The sequence below is a fragment of the Gobio gobio genome (assembly GCF_949357685.1).
Source record: "Gobio gobio genome assembly, chromosome: 25".
Lineage (NCBI taxonomy): Eukaryota > Metazoa > Chordata > Actinopteri > Cypriniformes > Gobionidae > Gobio > Gobio gobio.
Genome location: NC_137121.1, coordinates 9887827 through 9904525, shown reverse-complemented (window position 1 = coordinate 9904525; position 16699 = coordinate 9887827). Strand labels below are relative to the sequence as shown.

Below are 16699 nucleotides of genomic sequence, written 5' to 3'. Positions count from 1 at the left end.
GTTCGACCTCATCCACATTCGACGCGGTGCCTGTGGGATATTCTGTGCGCAGTGGGATGGTTTGGAAATCAACTGGCCTAATTATTTGGCTAGAAAGAACTGCAGCTAATCCAGAGTGAACTTTGATGATAGTAATGTTTATTCAGTCATCCAATTGCAAGGCATAAACAGGTTTGCGTGGATATGTACATAAATGTGGTTTCTGTGAGAGAACAAATAAGGATGGTAAATATACATACACAGTTAAGAACTGTATAACTATACTTATAAGTTACATTTGTATAATGTAACCGTAAACCAGAGCTTATTGTACCATATATAGGCGCTAAATGCAGCTGCATTAAAAGGAGCGGAGCTGCCGCTGCTGCTGCTGCTAACAAGCGGTGTCCGGTTACAAAAGTGTGTGCGCCGCTTTAACTAGCACTGCGCATATTGTTAATATGCCGATCAGACCTGATACATATTTCCATCAACATACATTAAAAGCAAATATTTTCTATAAACGAATAAACATTGTTGATAACAAAATAACTGAATGATTATTCAAATAGGTGAGCATTACGCTATTGTATGTTGACACAAAAATACTTCTGAGGTGACATCAACTGAATTACGCGATGACACACTCTGAAACACATCTACAATGACAATAACAATTATTACTTACGGAGTTATTAACGCACAGAAATACCACACAAGGAAAAACAGACTTTTGAGGAATAAACAAGCCAGGAAAACTCCGTATAACTCTGTTACTGGACGCTGCTGAGATGAAAACTCTCTGTGCATGCACCAGACACGTCTGAACAAGTTGACGCGCACATGCGAGAGGCAGGGAATTTTGTACAGTGCCATCGAGTATTAAAACCGGTTAAAACGCGAAAGGCGAAGCTTGAATTTACGGGTATGTCCCTCTTTGGCTAATGTACTTTCAAGATGGAGGGGCAACATGGCGACCACCGTTAGATCCCATTACCTTATGTATTTTCAATGGCATATTATAAACTTACGAGAATACTTTATTACTTGAAAGAAGTAAATATACATTAATGAGCACATATATTTTTGAAAGAACTAAGGGTTTTTAGCTAAGAATAGACTAAAAAAGTTACACAGTGTAGCTTTAACATAACTCCAATTGTATTCGTCTGAAAGAAGAAAGTATTCGTCATATACACCTAGAATGGCTTGAGGGTAAATCATGGGGTAATTTTCATTTTTGGGTGATCTATCCCTTTAAAAACTGTTGCCAAACAAATAACATGCTAAAAACATAATTATCACTGCAATAATGATCCAATCATAGACTCTTAAGCATTTGCCTATTTTGCCAACTTCCCTTGACCCCATTTATTTTACTATTTTAACTATACGAAATACCCATAATTATGTTTATGTAGTTAGGACAGTAAAATAACTGGTGCACACTTTTATTAGCAATTAGCATTGTTTTTCTCATAAATGTGTACTACACCACTGACTGTAATGCAAAACTCTTTCCTCAGACCATCCCAAAAAAACTTTTGGTTAACCAATCGTAACAAAGGTCATTACACACAGGCATATTAAAGAGTAGAAAATGGTCATGCCAAACTAAATGATGACCTTTTTTTGGTGAATGAAATCTTGGTCCAGAATATGGCCCTTTAACATTTGCCTTCAATATTATTTCCAGTCTATTGAATAATGTGTTTAATCTAGAAGTATGTCTGCCTGTTTCTGTTTGGAAAGAGCATCAGTGATATCTGATTCCAGTAATGAGAAACCATCAGCACATCCGCTGATCACTATGGCAAAAAGCCACACACATACAGAATGATGGCCAAAATGCTGGCAGAATGTTTATTCGATGCTGGCAGTGGTGAGAGCTTTGAAATGTCATTGAAATATATTAATAAAGACAGACCCAGAGATAAAGCGATCAGGATCATCTAATGCCACTTTGGGTGACCAAGGGCTGAACAGACAGCTGTGCAAAGTGCAGGAACCATCCCCGCTTCACTGTTAAAAAAAAAAAAGATCCACACGAACACGGGTATTTTCAAAACCGCAGCTTTTTCTTTGGGGACTGGCCGTTCGTCCTCATGCAAACGCAGTATCCGGACACTGAAACCAAACTTTTTTGAAAACTCCTGTCAGGGTGAACATTTTTAGAAACTCTGGTTGCATTGTTGTCGTGTGGACAGTGAAACCGGAGATTTTGGCTTGTTGCGTCAGAACCGGAAATAACTTTTTTTTTTCCAGGCTTCTGATTGGCAAACATGGCTTTACGGTTAGGGTTATATCGCCACCTGCTGGTTTGGCATGCTCTTGACAGCGCTTCATAGCATGTTTTGTGTTTTCATGTGGACGCGATTTTTCTTTTAAACGGAGGGAAAACAGTTTATAATACCTGTGTACGTGTGGACTAGGCCAAATTTCAACTTTTTTATGTTATACAAGACTCCTTAAAGGATTAGTTCACTTCAAAATGAAATTTTCCTGATATCTGAATCACCCCCCATCTCATCCAAGATGTTCATGTCTTTCTTTCCTCAGTCGAAAAGAAATTACTTTTTTTGAAGAAAACATTCCAGGATTTTTCTCCACACCATTGACTTCCATTGCAACCAAAATGTTCAAGGTCCAAATCAATGCAGTTTCAAAGGGCTTCAGAGGCTCTGCACGATCCCAGACGAGGAATAGGGTTTTATCTGGCGAAACCATCTGCCATTTTCAAATACGAATATACTTTTTTTACCTAAATTGCTCATCTTACGCTGCTCTGCAGCTCGCCAGTGACAGTACCTGCGTTTCCATTACCCTTCAAATTGCGTAAATTGAAATTGAGAATTGAAAATACGGCCAATGAAAATGCGTCAATTTCGCAAAAAATCCCATATATCGCAAAAAAGTTTTTACGCTCGCATGAGGTGGTTTTTCAGGCAATTTGAAAAAATTTAGCAAAATTGCAATGGAAACAGTCTTTTCTGCATTTACAGGTCACCTGGTACGGTAACGCATTGCTGCCACATAGGGCCTAATTTTTTTTCCACTCAAGTATGTCGTAATAACGAGATCTTATGTCGTTAAAACAACATATATTTCCTCCTAAGAAGGACAGTGGCGTAACGTTAACCTAGTAATGACGGACCACGGTGCAGCCACACATATCATAACTATCTTTAGGCCTATTGTAAGACATATATTCAAGAAATGTATTAAAACAGAAAGACGCTATAGTTTCAGCCTTACTCGGGGCCGTGGAAATGCCAGTTACGCAAGTCAATCCATTCCCGACGATCTTGGTTTGCTTCTTATTTATTAAATATACAGACAAATAGTGGATTAAACATTGATCAAAACTAAAATACAATTTATACAAAACTAATTTATACAAAATTATTTTTAAAGAAAGACTTTCTAGAAAACAAAATTCAGTGAAGTGCTCAAAATCCATGTCCCCAGACATATGCGCGCATCTGATTATGTAGCCTTACTCATGCTGCTCACTTTTCCTAATCAACATATGAAATTTAAAAAATATAATATTTAAACATAGCCTAACTATGAAACTAAATAGGCTACATTTTCTTTAACCCTCTGTCCAACAAAGTCGTCGGTGACTTCTGATGGATTTTTTCCTTTATGACAGCGGAAACAACTCACAATACTCCATAATTTTTAGCCATTCTACAGATAAGTGCAAGATATAATTATAATAAACAGTAAACTGTCTACTTTTATACACTCACGATAACAACAAAGGCCGTGGATTCAGGGAACAGATTATTTTGCACTCCACTCCAAACGCTGTCTTCATTTCAAAAATATATTTTGTTTATTAAACGCAAAGTTTTTCATTTCAAAAGCATTTCTAAATTCAGTTTATTTTTCCAACAAACGAAATTCCAAGACAAAATAACGAAGTGGTAAAAAAAAACTTTGAGTTACCACCATCAAACATTTCGCTCTTCTCTGTATGTGGCAGCAATGCGTCACACCTGGCGTACGTAAAAGTTGATCATTCTTTACAGATGGCGCGGTATGTTTGGACAGAAGACGAGAGAGTTCTTTATTAAACTAATAAAAACAATAGAGCACAAGATGAGCAATTTAGGTTAAAAAAGTATATTCATAAAAAAAAATTGGGAAAATTATCAATGGTTTCGCTAGATAAGACCCTATTCCTTGTCTGGGATCGTGCAGAGCCTCTGAAGGCCTTTGAAACTGCATTGATTTGGACCTTGAACATTTTGGTTGCAATGGAAGCCAATGGTGTGGAGATTTTTCTAGATGCTGGAATGTTTTCGTCAAAAAACGTATTTTCTTTTCGACTGAAGAAAGAAAGACATGAACATCTTGGATGAGATGGGGATGAGTAAAATATCAGGAAAATTTCATTTTGAAGTGAACGAAGACTAATTTGAAGTCAGTTTAATGTAATTTAAGTTGAAATGACTAAAACATCCAAGTTGATTGTACTTAAAAATTTAAGGCAGCAAACCTGTTTTTACAGTGTTGTTCTGAACTCAGATTGCCCTGTAAGTTGGCCCAAACTGTGGTGCCGTAGGGACTGAAAAGGCGCAAAATATATATCCCAAAATATGCAAATAGTGTCTCATACTAAAAAATTGTATTTATTTACAGGAGGAAGATGTATTATAGTCAAGAAGTCGTAATTGCAGACATGAAGACACAAGCAACAAACCACCTCTGTGAAATATGTCCAGCAGAGGGTGGTATTCTCAAAAGTACCCCTGCTGACAAATTTCTTGACTAAACACTTATTCCTAAAGTATATTCAAACTTTAGTTGTTTACTTCTGGTGATTGTATTTAGGCTTCAAAAAAAAGTTGTGTTAATTTGTGAAGATCGTGATGAACAAAATGTGTACGAATTATACACTTTTGTTGGTCACAGAGCTTATTTTCTGCAATACTCCAAAAGCCAAAGAAAAAATCCTATTGGGTTTTGGTCGAGGGAATCGGGGTGATGAAAACTTCTGGATTGGCCTACAAACATACTGTACATCATCCCTGCAGCTCTGTGTTTTGATCATTTGAAACACTAAGATAACATGATGTTTTTAACAGGGTCTAAAGGGTATAGGATTCTGAGGTAGGATTGAAACTTGCACAACATTTAGCGGGTTTTAGCACACACATTTTCTTGTAAAAGTCTAGTTTTTGTAGAGCTTAGCTGAGTATCTGTGGGCTAAATAAAGGGGAAGAGTTTGGTTCAGAATAATTTCTAGTAAGGGCTCTCTGGCTCATATTTTAGAGGATAATGCAAATAAAAATGTATGAACGCAATTGTTAAAGCACTAAGACAAAAACACTCTAATTTAATGGCTCGTTTAAGCTGCTGTCCCGTACGTGATGTTAGCCCTTTTGCTAACTTCACCCAAGCTGAATCTGACTGCCATCTCCATTCCTGCAACTACATCTCCAAATCCTGTCAGCGAATGCACAAAATGATTGACAGAAGTCTTCTGATTGGCTAACACTCATGGCTGCTGTCAAAGAGACGTGTGATTTCCCAGCACATCTATTTCAGACATACAGTGGCCCCAAAAAGTATTTGGACACTTAAGTCGCACTTAAAATTGTCATTCCATTAGATGATTAAAAATGAAACCCTTTGCACTCAAATACTGCAGGAGCTTTTCTCCTCATCATTTTTGCTCTTTGTCTCAAAGGTAGAGTAGGCAATTTGTTTTATAAACACTTTTTGTTACTGGTTGAAAACTCTCTTCACATCCTGATAGCAATTAATAATAGATACACCGATCAGGCATAGCATTATGACCACTGACAAGTGAAGTGAATAACACTGATTATTTCTTCATCACGGCAACTGTTAGTGGGTGGGATATATTAGGCAGCAAGTGAACATTTTGTCCTCAAAGTTGATGTGTTAGAACCAGGAAAAATCGCCAAGCGTAAGGTGGGGTGTTCCCGGTCTGCAGTGGTCAGTGTCTATCAAAAGTGCTCCAAGGAAGGAACAGTGGAGAACCAGCGACCGGGTCATGGGCGGCCGAGGCTCATTGATGCACGTGGGGAGCGAAGGCTAGCCCGTGTGGTCCGATCAAACAGACGAGCTACTGGAGCTCGAATTGCTCTAGAAGTTAATGGTGGTTCTGGTAGAAAGGTGTCAGAATACACAGAGCATCACAGTTTGTTGTGTATGGGGCGGCATAGCCGCAGACCAGTCAGGGTGCCCATGCTGAACCCTGTGCACAGCCAAAAGTGCCAACAGTGGCACGTGAGCATCAGAACTGGACCATGGAGCAATGGAAGAAGGTGGCCTGGTCTGAGGAATCACGTTTTCTTTTACATCACGTGGATGGCCGGGTGCGTGTGCGTCGCTTACCTGGCGTCGCTACCATACAAAACTCAGAACACATCTTCCTTTCTTAAGGCTAATTCTTAAGCTAATTCGAAAGACCGCTGTTCGCCAGATTCTTTGTTTTCAAGTAGCACGCGGAACAACGTCAACTCTGCCGTCATTATGTTAAGGCCGCCCACCGACTCTATACACGATGTGATTGGCCTGACCAGAGTTTGGTTTTTCCAGCTCACAAGCCAACGGAGAGTTGCTAGACTACCTGTAAATTACATTTGTTGCCACTAGGGTGCGTCTAGATTTCTAGGCTATACTTCAAGGCACACATTTTATAGAATGACCCACATGTATTATTTTATATTAAATAATTTGATAACCTAACAAACTTAATTTGTGACCCCGGACCGCAAAAACAGTCATAAGTCGCACGGGTATATTTGTGGCAATAGCCAACAAAACATTGTATGGGTCAAAATGATAGATTTTTCTTTTATGCCCAAAATCATTAGGATATTATCATGTTCCATTAAGATATTGTTTAAATGTCCTACCGTAAATATATCAAAAATGTATTATCATCATGCGTGAATATGCGTTGCTAAGGACTACATTTGGACAACTTTAAAGGCGATTTTCTCAATATTTAGATTTTTTTGCACCCTCCGATTCCAGATTTTCAAATAGTTGAATCTCTGCCAAATATTGTCCTATCCTAACAAACCACACATCAATGAAAATTTTATTTATTCAGCGTTCAGGTGATGTATAAACCTCAATTTAAAAAATTTACCCATGAGACTGGTTTTGTGCTCCAGGGTCACATTTTGTTAAATGTTTTTTTTCTTTTTAAATATGCTGTATTTCATTAAAATAAATACCACTTGGTTTGACATTTTGTTATCTAATGCAGTGATATTCAGACATTTGAAAAATATGTCTTAAGCATCCAAATATTCTGTGGGGCTGCTATCTATCAGGTAGTAGGTATAATTTTTGTGTGCGGGATTAAAAATAGCTTACAGCAGCTTTAAGCTCTCCTGTAATTTGAAACCAGCGACTCCAATGAATATGGCAGAAACCGAATGTGTCGGCGAGCAGCAATACGGCACTCCTGAGCTGACTAATATAAACATGAGTGTGTGGGATTCCAGATGATGTCATGACTAAACAATCTATCACTTGTGCTGCTTGACCACACACACACACACACACACACAAACAGAACAACCATAGTCTATTTTTAACTTGCTAATGGCACTGTGACAATGAGTCTTTATGAAGGTCTGGAAACTGTTTTTGGGGTGATTTAGAAGGGTAAAGAATAAAAGCGACACACACATGGTTTTTTTGTGTAATCAGAGACGCACAACCGTAGGCGTGGCGGCAGGGATGGGGGTTCTCAAATGCCTTGTGTTTGTTAGTGGTTATGTGTGTGCGTGAGAGTTCATTTTTAGCTCCAAGATTAGACTAAGGACTCTGAACAGCTGGTAAGCATTATACTTGATAATAATTAGTGGTGTTTGCTAAAATGAGCTGTTTTGTCTATAAACAATTGATTTTCACCTGGCAGACGATAAAATGGGTCGTAAAAAGACCCACAGACTGACGATGAAGGAGAGGCTCAAGCCAAGGGTGCACAACTACCTTGCTCACCTTTATTTATATAGCGCTTTATACAATAGAGATTGTTTCAAAGCAGCTTTACTGTGATAAACGGGAAAATAACGATTCGATGATGCAAACAGAATTCAATTCTGCTGTAAAGACAATAGTAAACAGTCATTATTCAGCTGAAATCAGTTCGGTGTTGATTCATTTCAGTTCAATAACTGTGTAAAGTATAAATTATGAAATTAGTTCAGTTGACCGTTGGCAAAGACCCGCCCCTTTTAGTTACTGTTGCTATGTCCAACAAGCATGTGCAAACTGTTTGTTCGTTTTTACTTAAAATGAGCTAATTACTGTTCATACTAACATACAATAGTCTTCTGATGAAAAATGATTTTCAACTCTTTCAACTCATTCAAAACCATTTTAATACGATTCTTTCCTTTTATTATTTAAAACATTTTCATCACTGTATAGTAGAGCCCGAACGATTTATCAGTCTGCCGATTTAGGCATCGGTGTATATGGCGCAGATATGCCACCGATATGAACGCGCGCCTAAGCATGTCCACACGTCTGACAGTGTGCGAATATTCACACAGAATTAAGTCAAAATGCCGGTCTTGGCGTATCATCATAAACATAGTCCATAATGTCTTAAGAGAACGTAAACATGACATTTGCCAGCCACATGCATTCTTTTTTATCAACACTTGACTGTGGGTAAGTTTCATGAAAAAAAGCAACATTTCGAGGAAAAAGCTGAGAAAATCGCATTTTTAACAAAGACTAACTTACATACAGATGGGATTCATTTTGGTGATTAAAACACAGATAGAGTAACTGATTGAGTCCATCAACACCTCAAAGCTTCACAGTCCTGGGTCAACAATTAATTAAAAAACATAGCCGTTTTGATTTATATGCTGTTTAATGTTGATGATCGCGTTATTTTACATATGCATCTTCTTACATGAGATTGCGCATTTCTGCGTCTTCTTCGCCTGTGTTTTGATCAGGAGATAAAACATGGAAATCATCAATGGCAGGGAAGCGTTTTCTCATAAAAGACGAGATATCAAAAGACAGGGAAAAAAATCACTCACTGCTCTTGACTGAATAACTTTAATAATGGTTCATCTATATTTATACAGTGAAGACTATGAATTGATAGTTTACATTTAATTAATATTAGTTATTTTCTATTTCTGTAGATTTCCTGAAAATCTAGTTTAGACCTATGAAAAACCTAAAAAGAACCGTTTTTCATTTGTATGTTTGTTCTGTTGTATTTATGTACAATGTATGTACATTATAAACATACTGTATTATATATACAGTACCAGTCAAAAGTTTGGACATCAATGGGAAAGTGTGTCCAAACTTTTGGCTGGTACTGTACTATAATATACACAAAGAATACCGTCCGATATATCGGTATCTGATTTTTTTTACTCCCTAATATCGGCATTGGTCCTCAAAAACCTATACTGGTCAGTCTCTACTGTCTAGAGTTGTTTAATTGGTTAAAAGGTTCTTTGGAGATTAAAAAAGTTTTTCATGTCACATCATGATCTTTAAAGATTCAGTGCATAGATGGATCTCTAAGGAACTAATCACAAACTAAAAGTTGCTACAAACAGAAGTTGCTGTTGTTTTAGTGTTATGATGTTTTAGTGTGTCACTATGCTGATTACCAGGGTTTTTGAGTGGTTACATAATAGTAATTAAAAATAGAAAAGTACACTGTTAAAAATAAAGAGTTGCTATAGAAGAGATACTTTGGGTACCCCAAAGAACTTTTTAGTGAAAAGATTTAGTGTGAAGAACATGATAACCTTTTCCACTAAAGAACGTTTTGTGATTTGGAAAGGTTCCATGAATGTTAAAGGTTCTCCACGGAACCATAGATTCCAATTACAAAGTTTTTAGTCCTTAAATATGGCGTCTAGGTGATTATTTCATGCCCTTTATGATTCAATCTTCAGAATTCTAAAGGTTTAAAGAAACCCTGAGGCCTGTCTGCTTTTTGAATGAAAGCTGAATCATTTCACAGAGCAGAGAGGATGGAAATTGGGGGTGGAGAAGCACAAGAGAGAAGAAAAAGTGTAGTTTTTCCAGAGGGGCGTTGCAGGGCTGGGCAGGGGTGTGTGTGTGTGAGTGTGTGTGTTAGGGGCTGGATTTGTCTTTGCATTTGGGGGGGTTCAGGGTATCACTTTCATCCGTGTCCGTCCCGCCCCCTCCATGAGTACACCCCGCACACGCTCCAAGTCCCAAAGTGGCCACAGAGACTCCAAGACTCGGACTAAAGTGGCAAGATGAGCGCCCTGTGTCCGCTCCTGTCTGTCCTCTTTCTGGCACCGCTATACCTGCTCCAGACTGTCCATGGAGGTAAGACTGCTCAATCTCAGTGTTTTAGGACTATTTAAGCCGTAATATTATGAATGTTCGCATGTTTGCAAAAGTGTTTAAAAAGTTGCACTATTTTGTATTCTGCCAGAATATGGAGCTCAAGCTCAGTAGAAAAGCTTCAAACATCTCAAAGTGTGTGTGTGGAAGGTTCCCTCACAGAAAAACTCATTCATACTTGTGAGGCTTGAGTCTGTTCTGCCGGTGTACAATAAACTCACAGTTCGGCGACCCCTCCTTCTCGCGCTTCCGTTGAGGGTTCTTTGCGTGCATTGGGCAGTCTGGCACCGGCTCGCGCAGATCAGAGGTCCTGAAATAAAGAGTCACTTTCAGAGGTGTGGATCAGCTGCCCTACACACAGATGTTCTTGCTTTTCCGCTCTGAGTTCTTTAGCGGCGCCTGTGAGACCTGCAGTCTAATTAGTGTGCGAGTTAAAGTGGCACTGAAGTGAGCGTTGTTAAGCTTCGGATCAAAGCGTTTCTCCATGACCAGCTGCCACAAACTCACATGATGGCAGAGATACCGGCAACACCAGATTTGATCTACAATGAGTGTTAGAGCTGGTAATCTCAAGAATGTTTTGCCATCTACATCCTGACACCACATGAGGTCCATATGTGGAGACAGTGAGAGTGAGAGTGGTTGGAAAATCGTACACATTTATGATTAACGGTAAATGTAAGACCTCAAGGGTGTGGCGGGTGTGGCAAGCACGTGTGGGGCGTGGCACAAGTAGATGTTCAAATTCTTTAGACAAAATATTAATACAGATAAAAAAAATTATATCTGATAAATCAGGCTTTTATTGCACATAGTATGATATGGAGAAAATATGGAGCTCATACTTAAGGAGGAAAAAAACACCTCAATTTTATTTTATATCTACTGTATACATATTCTGCTCAATTCAATCTCACACATCATTCTGTTGGAGTCAGATTGGAGCTTATTGTACCCCCTTGACTTGGTTTCGATCCTATTTTATGGGTCGTACTCAATTTGTCCAGCGGAAGCAGTTTAAATCAAAACCTTTGTACGTCAATACTGGTGTTCCACAGGGCTCGGTTTTGGGTCCTCTTTTATTTATTATTTATCCCTATATATTTTACCCTTTGGTGATATTTTTAGGAAATTTGGTGACGCTGAGACAAAGAGTGATGCTGCGTCCGAAATCGAATACTTCCCTGCTAAATAGTATGTGGAAAACAGTATGTCTGAATACAAAGCATTCGAAAAACAGCAGGCGAAAAGTCTCAGGATGGCCTACTACTTCCGGCGAGATTCTGAAGTGTGCATTATATGGACACTTTACTACCCCATGAGGCCACGGGAGAGGATTTATGAATCGCAATAAAGCGATGACACTAGGTCATGTGACAGTAACAACATGGCGGATGTAGTACATCCGAATTTCATTCATATTGCCATATTCATATTATATAGAGCCTACTTTTTTAACGGTTGTGAAGTAAATAAAAATTTAAATGTAGTACCTACTCAGACAATACGTGATTTCCTCTATGCGCCAGAGATACAAGCGCACAACCATCTTTAGAATTTAGGGACATATTATACACCCAGTGCAATGTGACAGCAGGCGCGACGCAAGTGTCTTTTGCTAGTTTCAGCCCGATGCAGTTATCATTTTCACATCCAGCTGTTTAAATAGCAAATGCACTTGTGCCCATCTGTTCACCCATGGGCGTGCTGGTCTGAAAACGAGGTGTGTTCAGGCGCATTGTTGGCGCGTGGCTATTTTGAGGCAACTAAAAACTTATTTTTTCAGTATTTTTTGTGTTATTTAAAGGGCGTGTTTGTAATATGCACCTATAGGCGGGTGCACAACGCACATACACTCTGCTTATTACCCACACAGGGATGCGCAGCAGCACACAAACATTTTTAAATATTAAAAATAAAAGGATTCCTTTTCAGTCTTTCCGCTCGCAAATTCCGCCATGTAAATAGCGAATCTGCCATGGTGCAAGCGCAACTGGATTTTAAAGGGAATGGGAGATGAGACTCTGATTGGTTTATTGCACGTTACGCCCAAAACACACCCATGACTCATGAAGAGACTAGGTACAACCCTTTTGGACCATGCGCCTGGCATCGTTAAACTAGCAAAAGTGCATTCGGACACGCCCCAAGTCCACCTATGCTTCAGGGTCCTAAGTGTTTAAACTTTGTTTTTTGCGGTAGCTCTGTTTTTCTATGGCATCGTTGTCGAAGAGTAAGCAGTTAAAGTGGATTTACTCACTAACGAAAGTTATCATGAGCATTGTAATGTTTGAAGCGTATGTCACAACAAATGTCAGTTAGACCGGGAAGATTTTAAAACGAGCAGTTCATTCATAAATCTGTAAGATCTTACCTTCATGCTGTGGAAATACAAACTGGAAGACCGAACACAACAAGCGCAGCGCTGAAAAGGGACGGGGCTATATAAGCTCTATAGCTGTCTGGCACTTTGTTCCGACATGTGAACATTTTGCTCAACTAATGGTGTGAGTTTTGGGCGGAACTTCCTGTTTGATTGGTAGATGGTAGTAAAATTGGTAGATGGTAGAAAAATGCTAGTATTATTGACAAAGAATCTAATGTAGGGTGGGGACTATCCATTAGTTGTTGATTGGATGGAGGGAGATCTGAATGCGAATATATGCATGAAGAAATATATGCATGAATGAATCGTTCACAGTAAGATCAATAACATGATTTCTAAAATTGATTGGGTTAATTATAATTTCATGGCCAATTGAAAATGAATCATAAGGCATCGGAGACTGTGACTGTCATGGTTAATCAGGTTTTTAGATATTACTGATTCAGTAAGCAGTGTACCAGCAACATCGTTGGATTATGAAACCTCCAAACTGCTGTCTGTCTCCACGGCAACACGTTACACAAACAGGCCTGTGAGCTGGTAAGCAGTTAAGGCTATACAAGGAGTGTGTGTGGATGCGTGTTGTGATTGCAGCAGTGCATATGTTTGAGTCCGGGTAGTTGGCAGGGTAATAAATGTTTGTATAGCTCTGCACATTAGATTAATAAACATAATATTTGCATTTGTAAATTGATGAGATTAGTTCGCTGGTCTCAGAGAGAGCCGCAGTTTCCAGCGCGACAAGGGGCATCTCAGAAACAGAAGGCAAACATTTATCTTTGCTGATCTCTCAGCGGTCTGCTGTTTGTGATCGGATAATCTGACGAATGTTTCAAGATTATTTTGGATGTGGACCTTGAATGGAAGTAGCGTGCCACACAGAAAGACATAAATCTGTCTATTCATCTCATGCTACTCGTTGTAGGCAGAGACTCATTTTTAAAAATCATACAGATTTCCTGATTCAATTCAGATTTCTATTTGATTAGACTCTGATTAATTTGCATTTATTTCAGTTATATTGTTCATTAAGGTTACATTTAAAAGAAAGCCCATTTTTGCTAATACTGTAAACTGATTCAAACCAGTAGCTTTTATTAAATTAACCCTCTCATAACAGTCATTACTTTGAGGAATTGGGTTTAACTAAACCAGTTCATAAGAGTCATTTGCTGGTGAATCAAATTGCACTGGACATGCTGTATGTGTTTCATTTAATAAAAAGATCTGGTTCATAAGAGTCATTTGTTTGTAAATTGGATTACACTGGTTATGCAGTATGTGTTTGATTCACTCAAAAAAATGATTCATAAGAGTCAATTACTGGTCAATCAAATTGCACTGGGTATACTGTACGTGTTTCATGTACTAAAAATAACTTCATAAGAGTCATTTGTTTGTGAATTGGACTACACTAGTTATGCAGTATGTGTTTGATTCACTAAAAATAACTGGTTCATAAGAGTCAATTACTGGAGAATCAAATTGCACTGGGCATACTGAATGAGTTTAATTTACTAAAAATAACTGGTTCATAAGAGTCATTTGTTTGTGAATTGGACTACACTGGTTATGCAGTATGTGTGTGATTCACAAAAAAATGGATCACAAGAGTCAATTACTGGTGAATCAAATTGCACTGGGCATACTTTATGTGTTTCATTTACTAAAAAGAACTGGTTCATAAGAGTCATTTGTTTGTGAATTGGACTACACTGATTATGCAGTATGTGTGTGATTCACTAAAAAGATCTGGTTCATAGGAGTCATTTGTTTGTGAATCAAACTGCACTAGTCACATTTCATGTTGTTGTTTTTTTGCACAACCTGCGAGTGCGATGTCAACTGAATCGAAAGACATTTCTTGCCAATATTTTGCAGTACACACTCTTTTTATATTGTATCACATTCACAACTCATGTAAAATATTTATTTTGCTGTAGTGCTGAAGTTTGCATTGTCTATTGCGATTAATCTCAAAATATATATTTTTACCCAGACTCACACCTGTGTAGGTGGACGGTTCTCGACCAGAATAGGCTGCGATTCAGCCAGACTTTATGCTGATAGTCAAATATCTGGCTATACCAGACTAACTGTACTCCAGTAGTTGAGGTTGGGTCTTCAGCGTTCCTAACTGCAGTCCCCATGGAAACCTGCCGCCCACACAGGAATCAATGCGGAAAGTTTGAAACCCTGATGCTTGAGACTTTCCCTCCTCACTGTCCTCCTCAATAAATGATATGTCAGTATGAAACACCATACACACACACACACACACACACACAACCTCAACAATACCACACCGTAGGGAAGAGATAAACTCCACACTCCTGTCATTTCATATTCATCCAATAGAATCTCAAGTGGCACTATGGAGACACTGAAGTATTTGTGGGTATATATATGCTGTGGTCTGGGTAGTCGTCCCCGCAGTGACTCTTGGCCAAATCACTGTCACAATACATCAGGCTAAATTTATCTTCAAAATCATCACTCAACCATTGGCCCACAAACAGGAACACACACACTTCAGGGATATCGCTGTGTGGTGTGTCAATGTTTTATCCTTTTTGTGTCCAAGAATTTCAGAAATAACCCTGAATAATAATAAATGCTTTTGGTCTTAAATTATTTGTGCATGTTTAGTCGAGGATCACTTTTACTTCTGCACACACATGCATTTAGGGATTTGAACTAGTGCTGTCAAACGATTAAAATATTTAATCGCGATTAATCGCATTAATGCCATAGTTAACTCACAATTAATCACAATTAATCGCACATTTTTATTTATTCTAAATGTCCCTTGATTTCTTTTTGTCCCATTATTTTTTCTTATTTTAATGCTCTTATCAACATAGAAAAGTGGATCGGCTTGCTTTGTTCAAATGTTTGTTTTATTGAAAACAACATTGGCATACTGTAGTGTTCGATTTCACACCAACATTCTCACTTGAAGCAGTCATTCACACTTGGAGCAAATAATCGCTCACACAATGTAACACTGTCCATCAATAAAAGGGTGAAAAAAAATACTTTGTTGCACAAACAGCCCCTTCAACAGCCCTTTCTAAGGGATCAAAACAGGGTGATACAAAATAAAATTACAAAGTGCACATGCAAGGTAAACTAGGACTCCGCCTATAGTGCAGTTAAACCAGGGGTCGCCAACTAGCGGACTCCGGTCCAAATCCGGACCGCGAAGCCTTTTGACGTAGGCTAATGAAACAGTTAACGTTGCAATGCTCACTGTTGCGTTCAGACCCAGACGCGCGGTCAAGCATGCAGAATCACACCGGACGCGAATGACGCGACATGCACGCCGCTTAATTCGCGCCGCAGAATGTCTATTTGCGTCTTTGCATTGACTTAAATCACTCGCGCAAAACGCTTCATTCGCGTCCGGTGTGAATGCACCATCAGAGCAGAAAGCAGCGCTCAAGACAAGCACTTTTAGTTGAAGACCCCTGAGTTAAACCATGGCATAATACGTTTCTCATTTCGGCGTCTCACGCTTGCCATCCACGTCTACTCTTTTAATGGCCCAAACAAGTGTGGGCAGCCGCAGCGTGCCTGATGTTTTGTTTCCGGTCTAGCTACATCCGGAGTGGTGTTGTAGTTTTTCTAACGTTACTAGTTGCTGCAACAGCATGTGAAAAAACTACAAAGTTTGTTAGACCAAAAAGAACGTTAATCTCGCGATAAAAAAATTGACGCCGTTAAAATAGGTTTGCGTTAACGTCGTTAATAACGCGTTTAACTGACAGCACTAATTTGAACAAACCCCTAACCCTAACCGTAGGCATGCCTTTTAGATGTTTCTTCTAAAATGCCTTAGGAGATGCAAATAAGTCCAGAGTCCTGAGAGTACAGAGATCTAAAATTAATGTGGATAATGTAGCTCGTATAGTTTGGTTATGAAAGTGTTTGAGTTCAGGCTGTCAAAATTAACACGTTAACGTATGC

At 38.8% G+C, this 16699-nt stretch overlaps 1 protein-coding gene across 1 annotated transcript in view; it reads left to right on the top strand.

Moving 5' to 3' along the window:
- Positions 1 to 10222: 10222 nt before the first annotated feature.
- Positions 10223 to 16699, top strand: part of cspg4 (chondroitin sulfate proteoglycan 4) — an 87629-nt gene continuing 81152 nt past the window's right edge. The window contains exon 1 of the mRNA XM_079809319.1: positions 10223 to 10326. Coding sequence (XP_079665445.1) covers positions 10254 to 10326 — 73 coding nt within the window. The 5' untranslated portion in view covers positions 10223 to 10253. The remainder of the gene's footprint in view (positions 10327 to 16699) is intronic.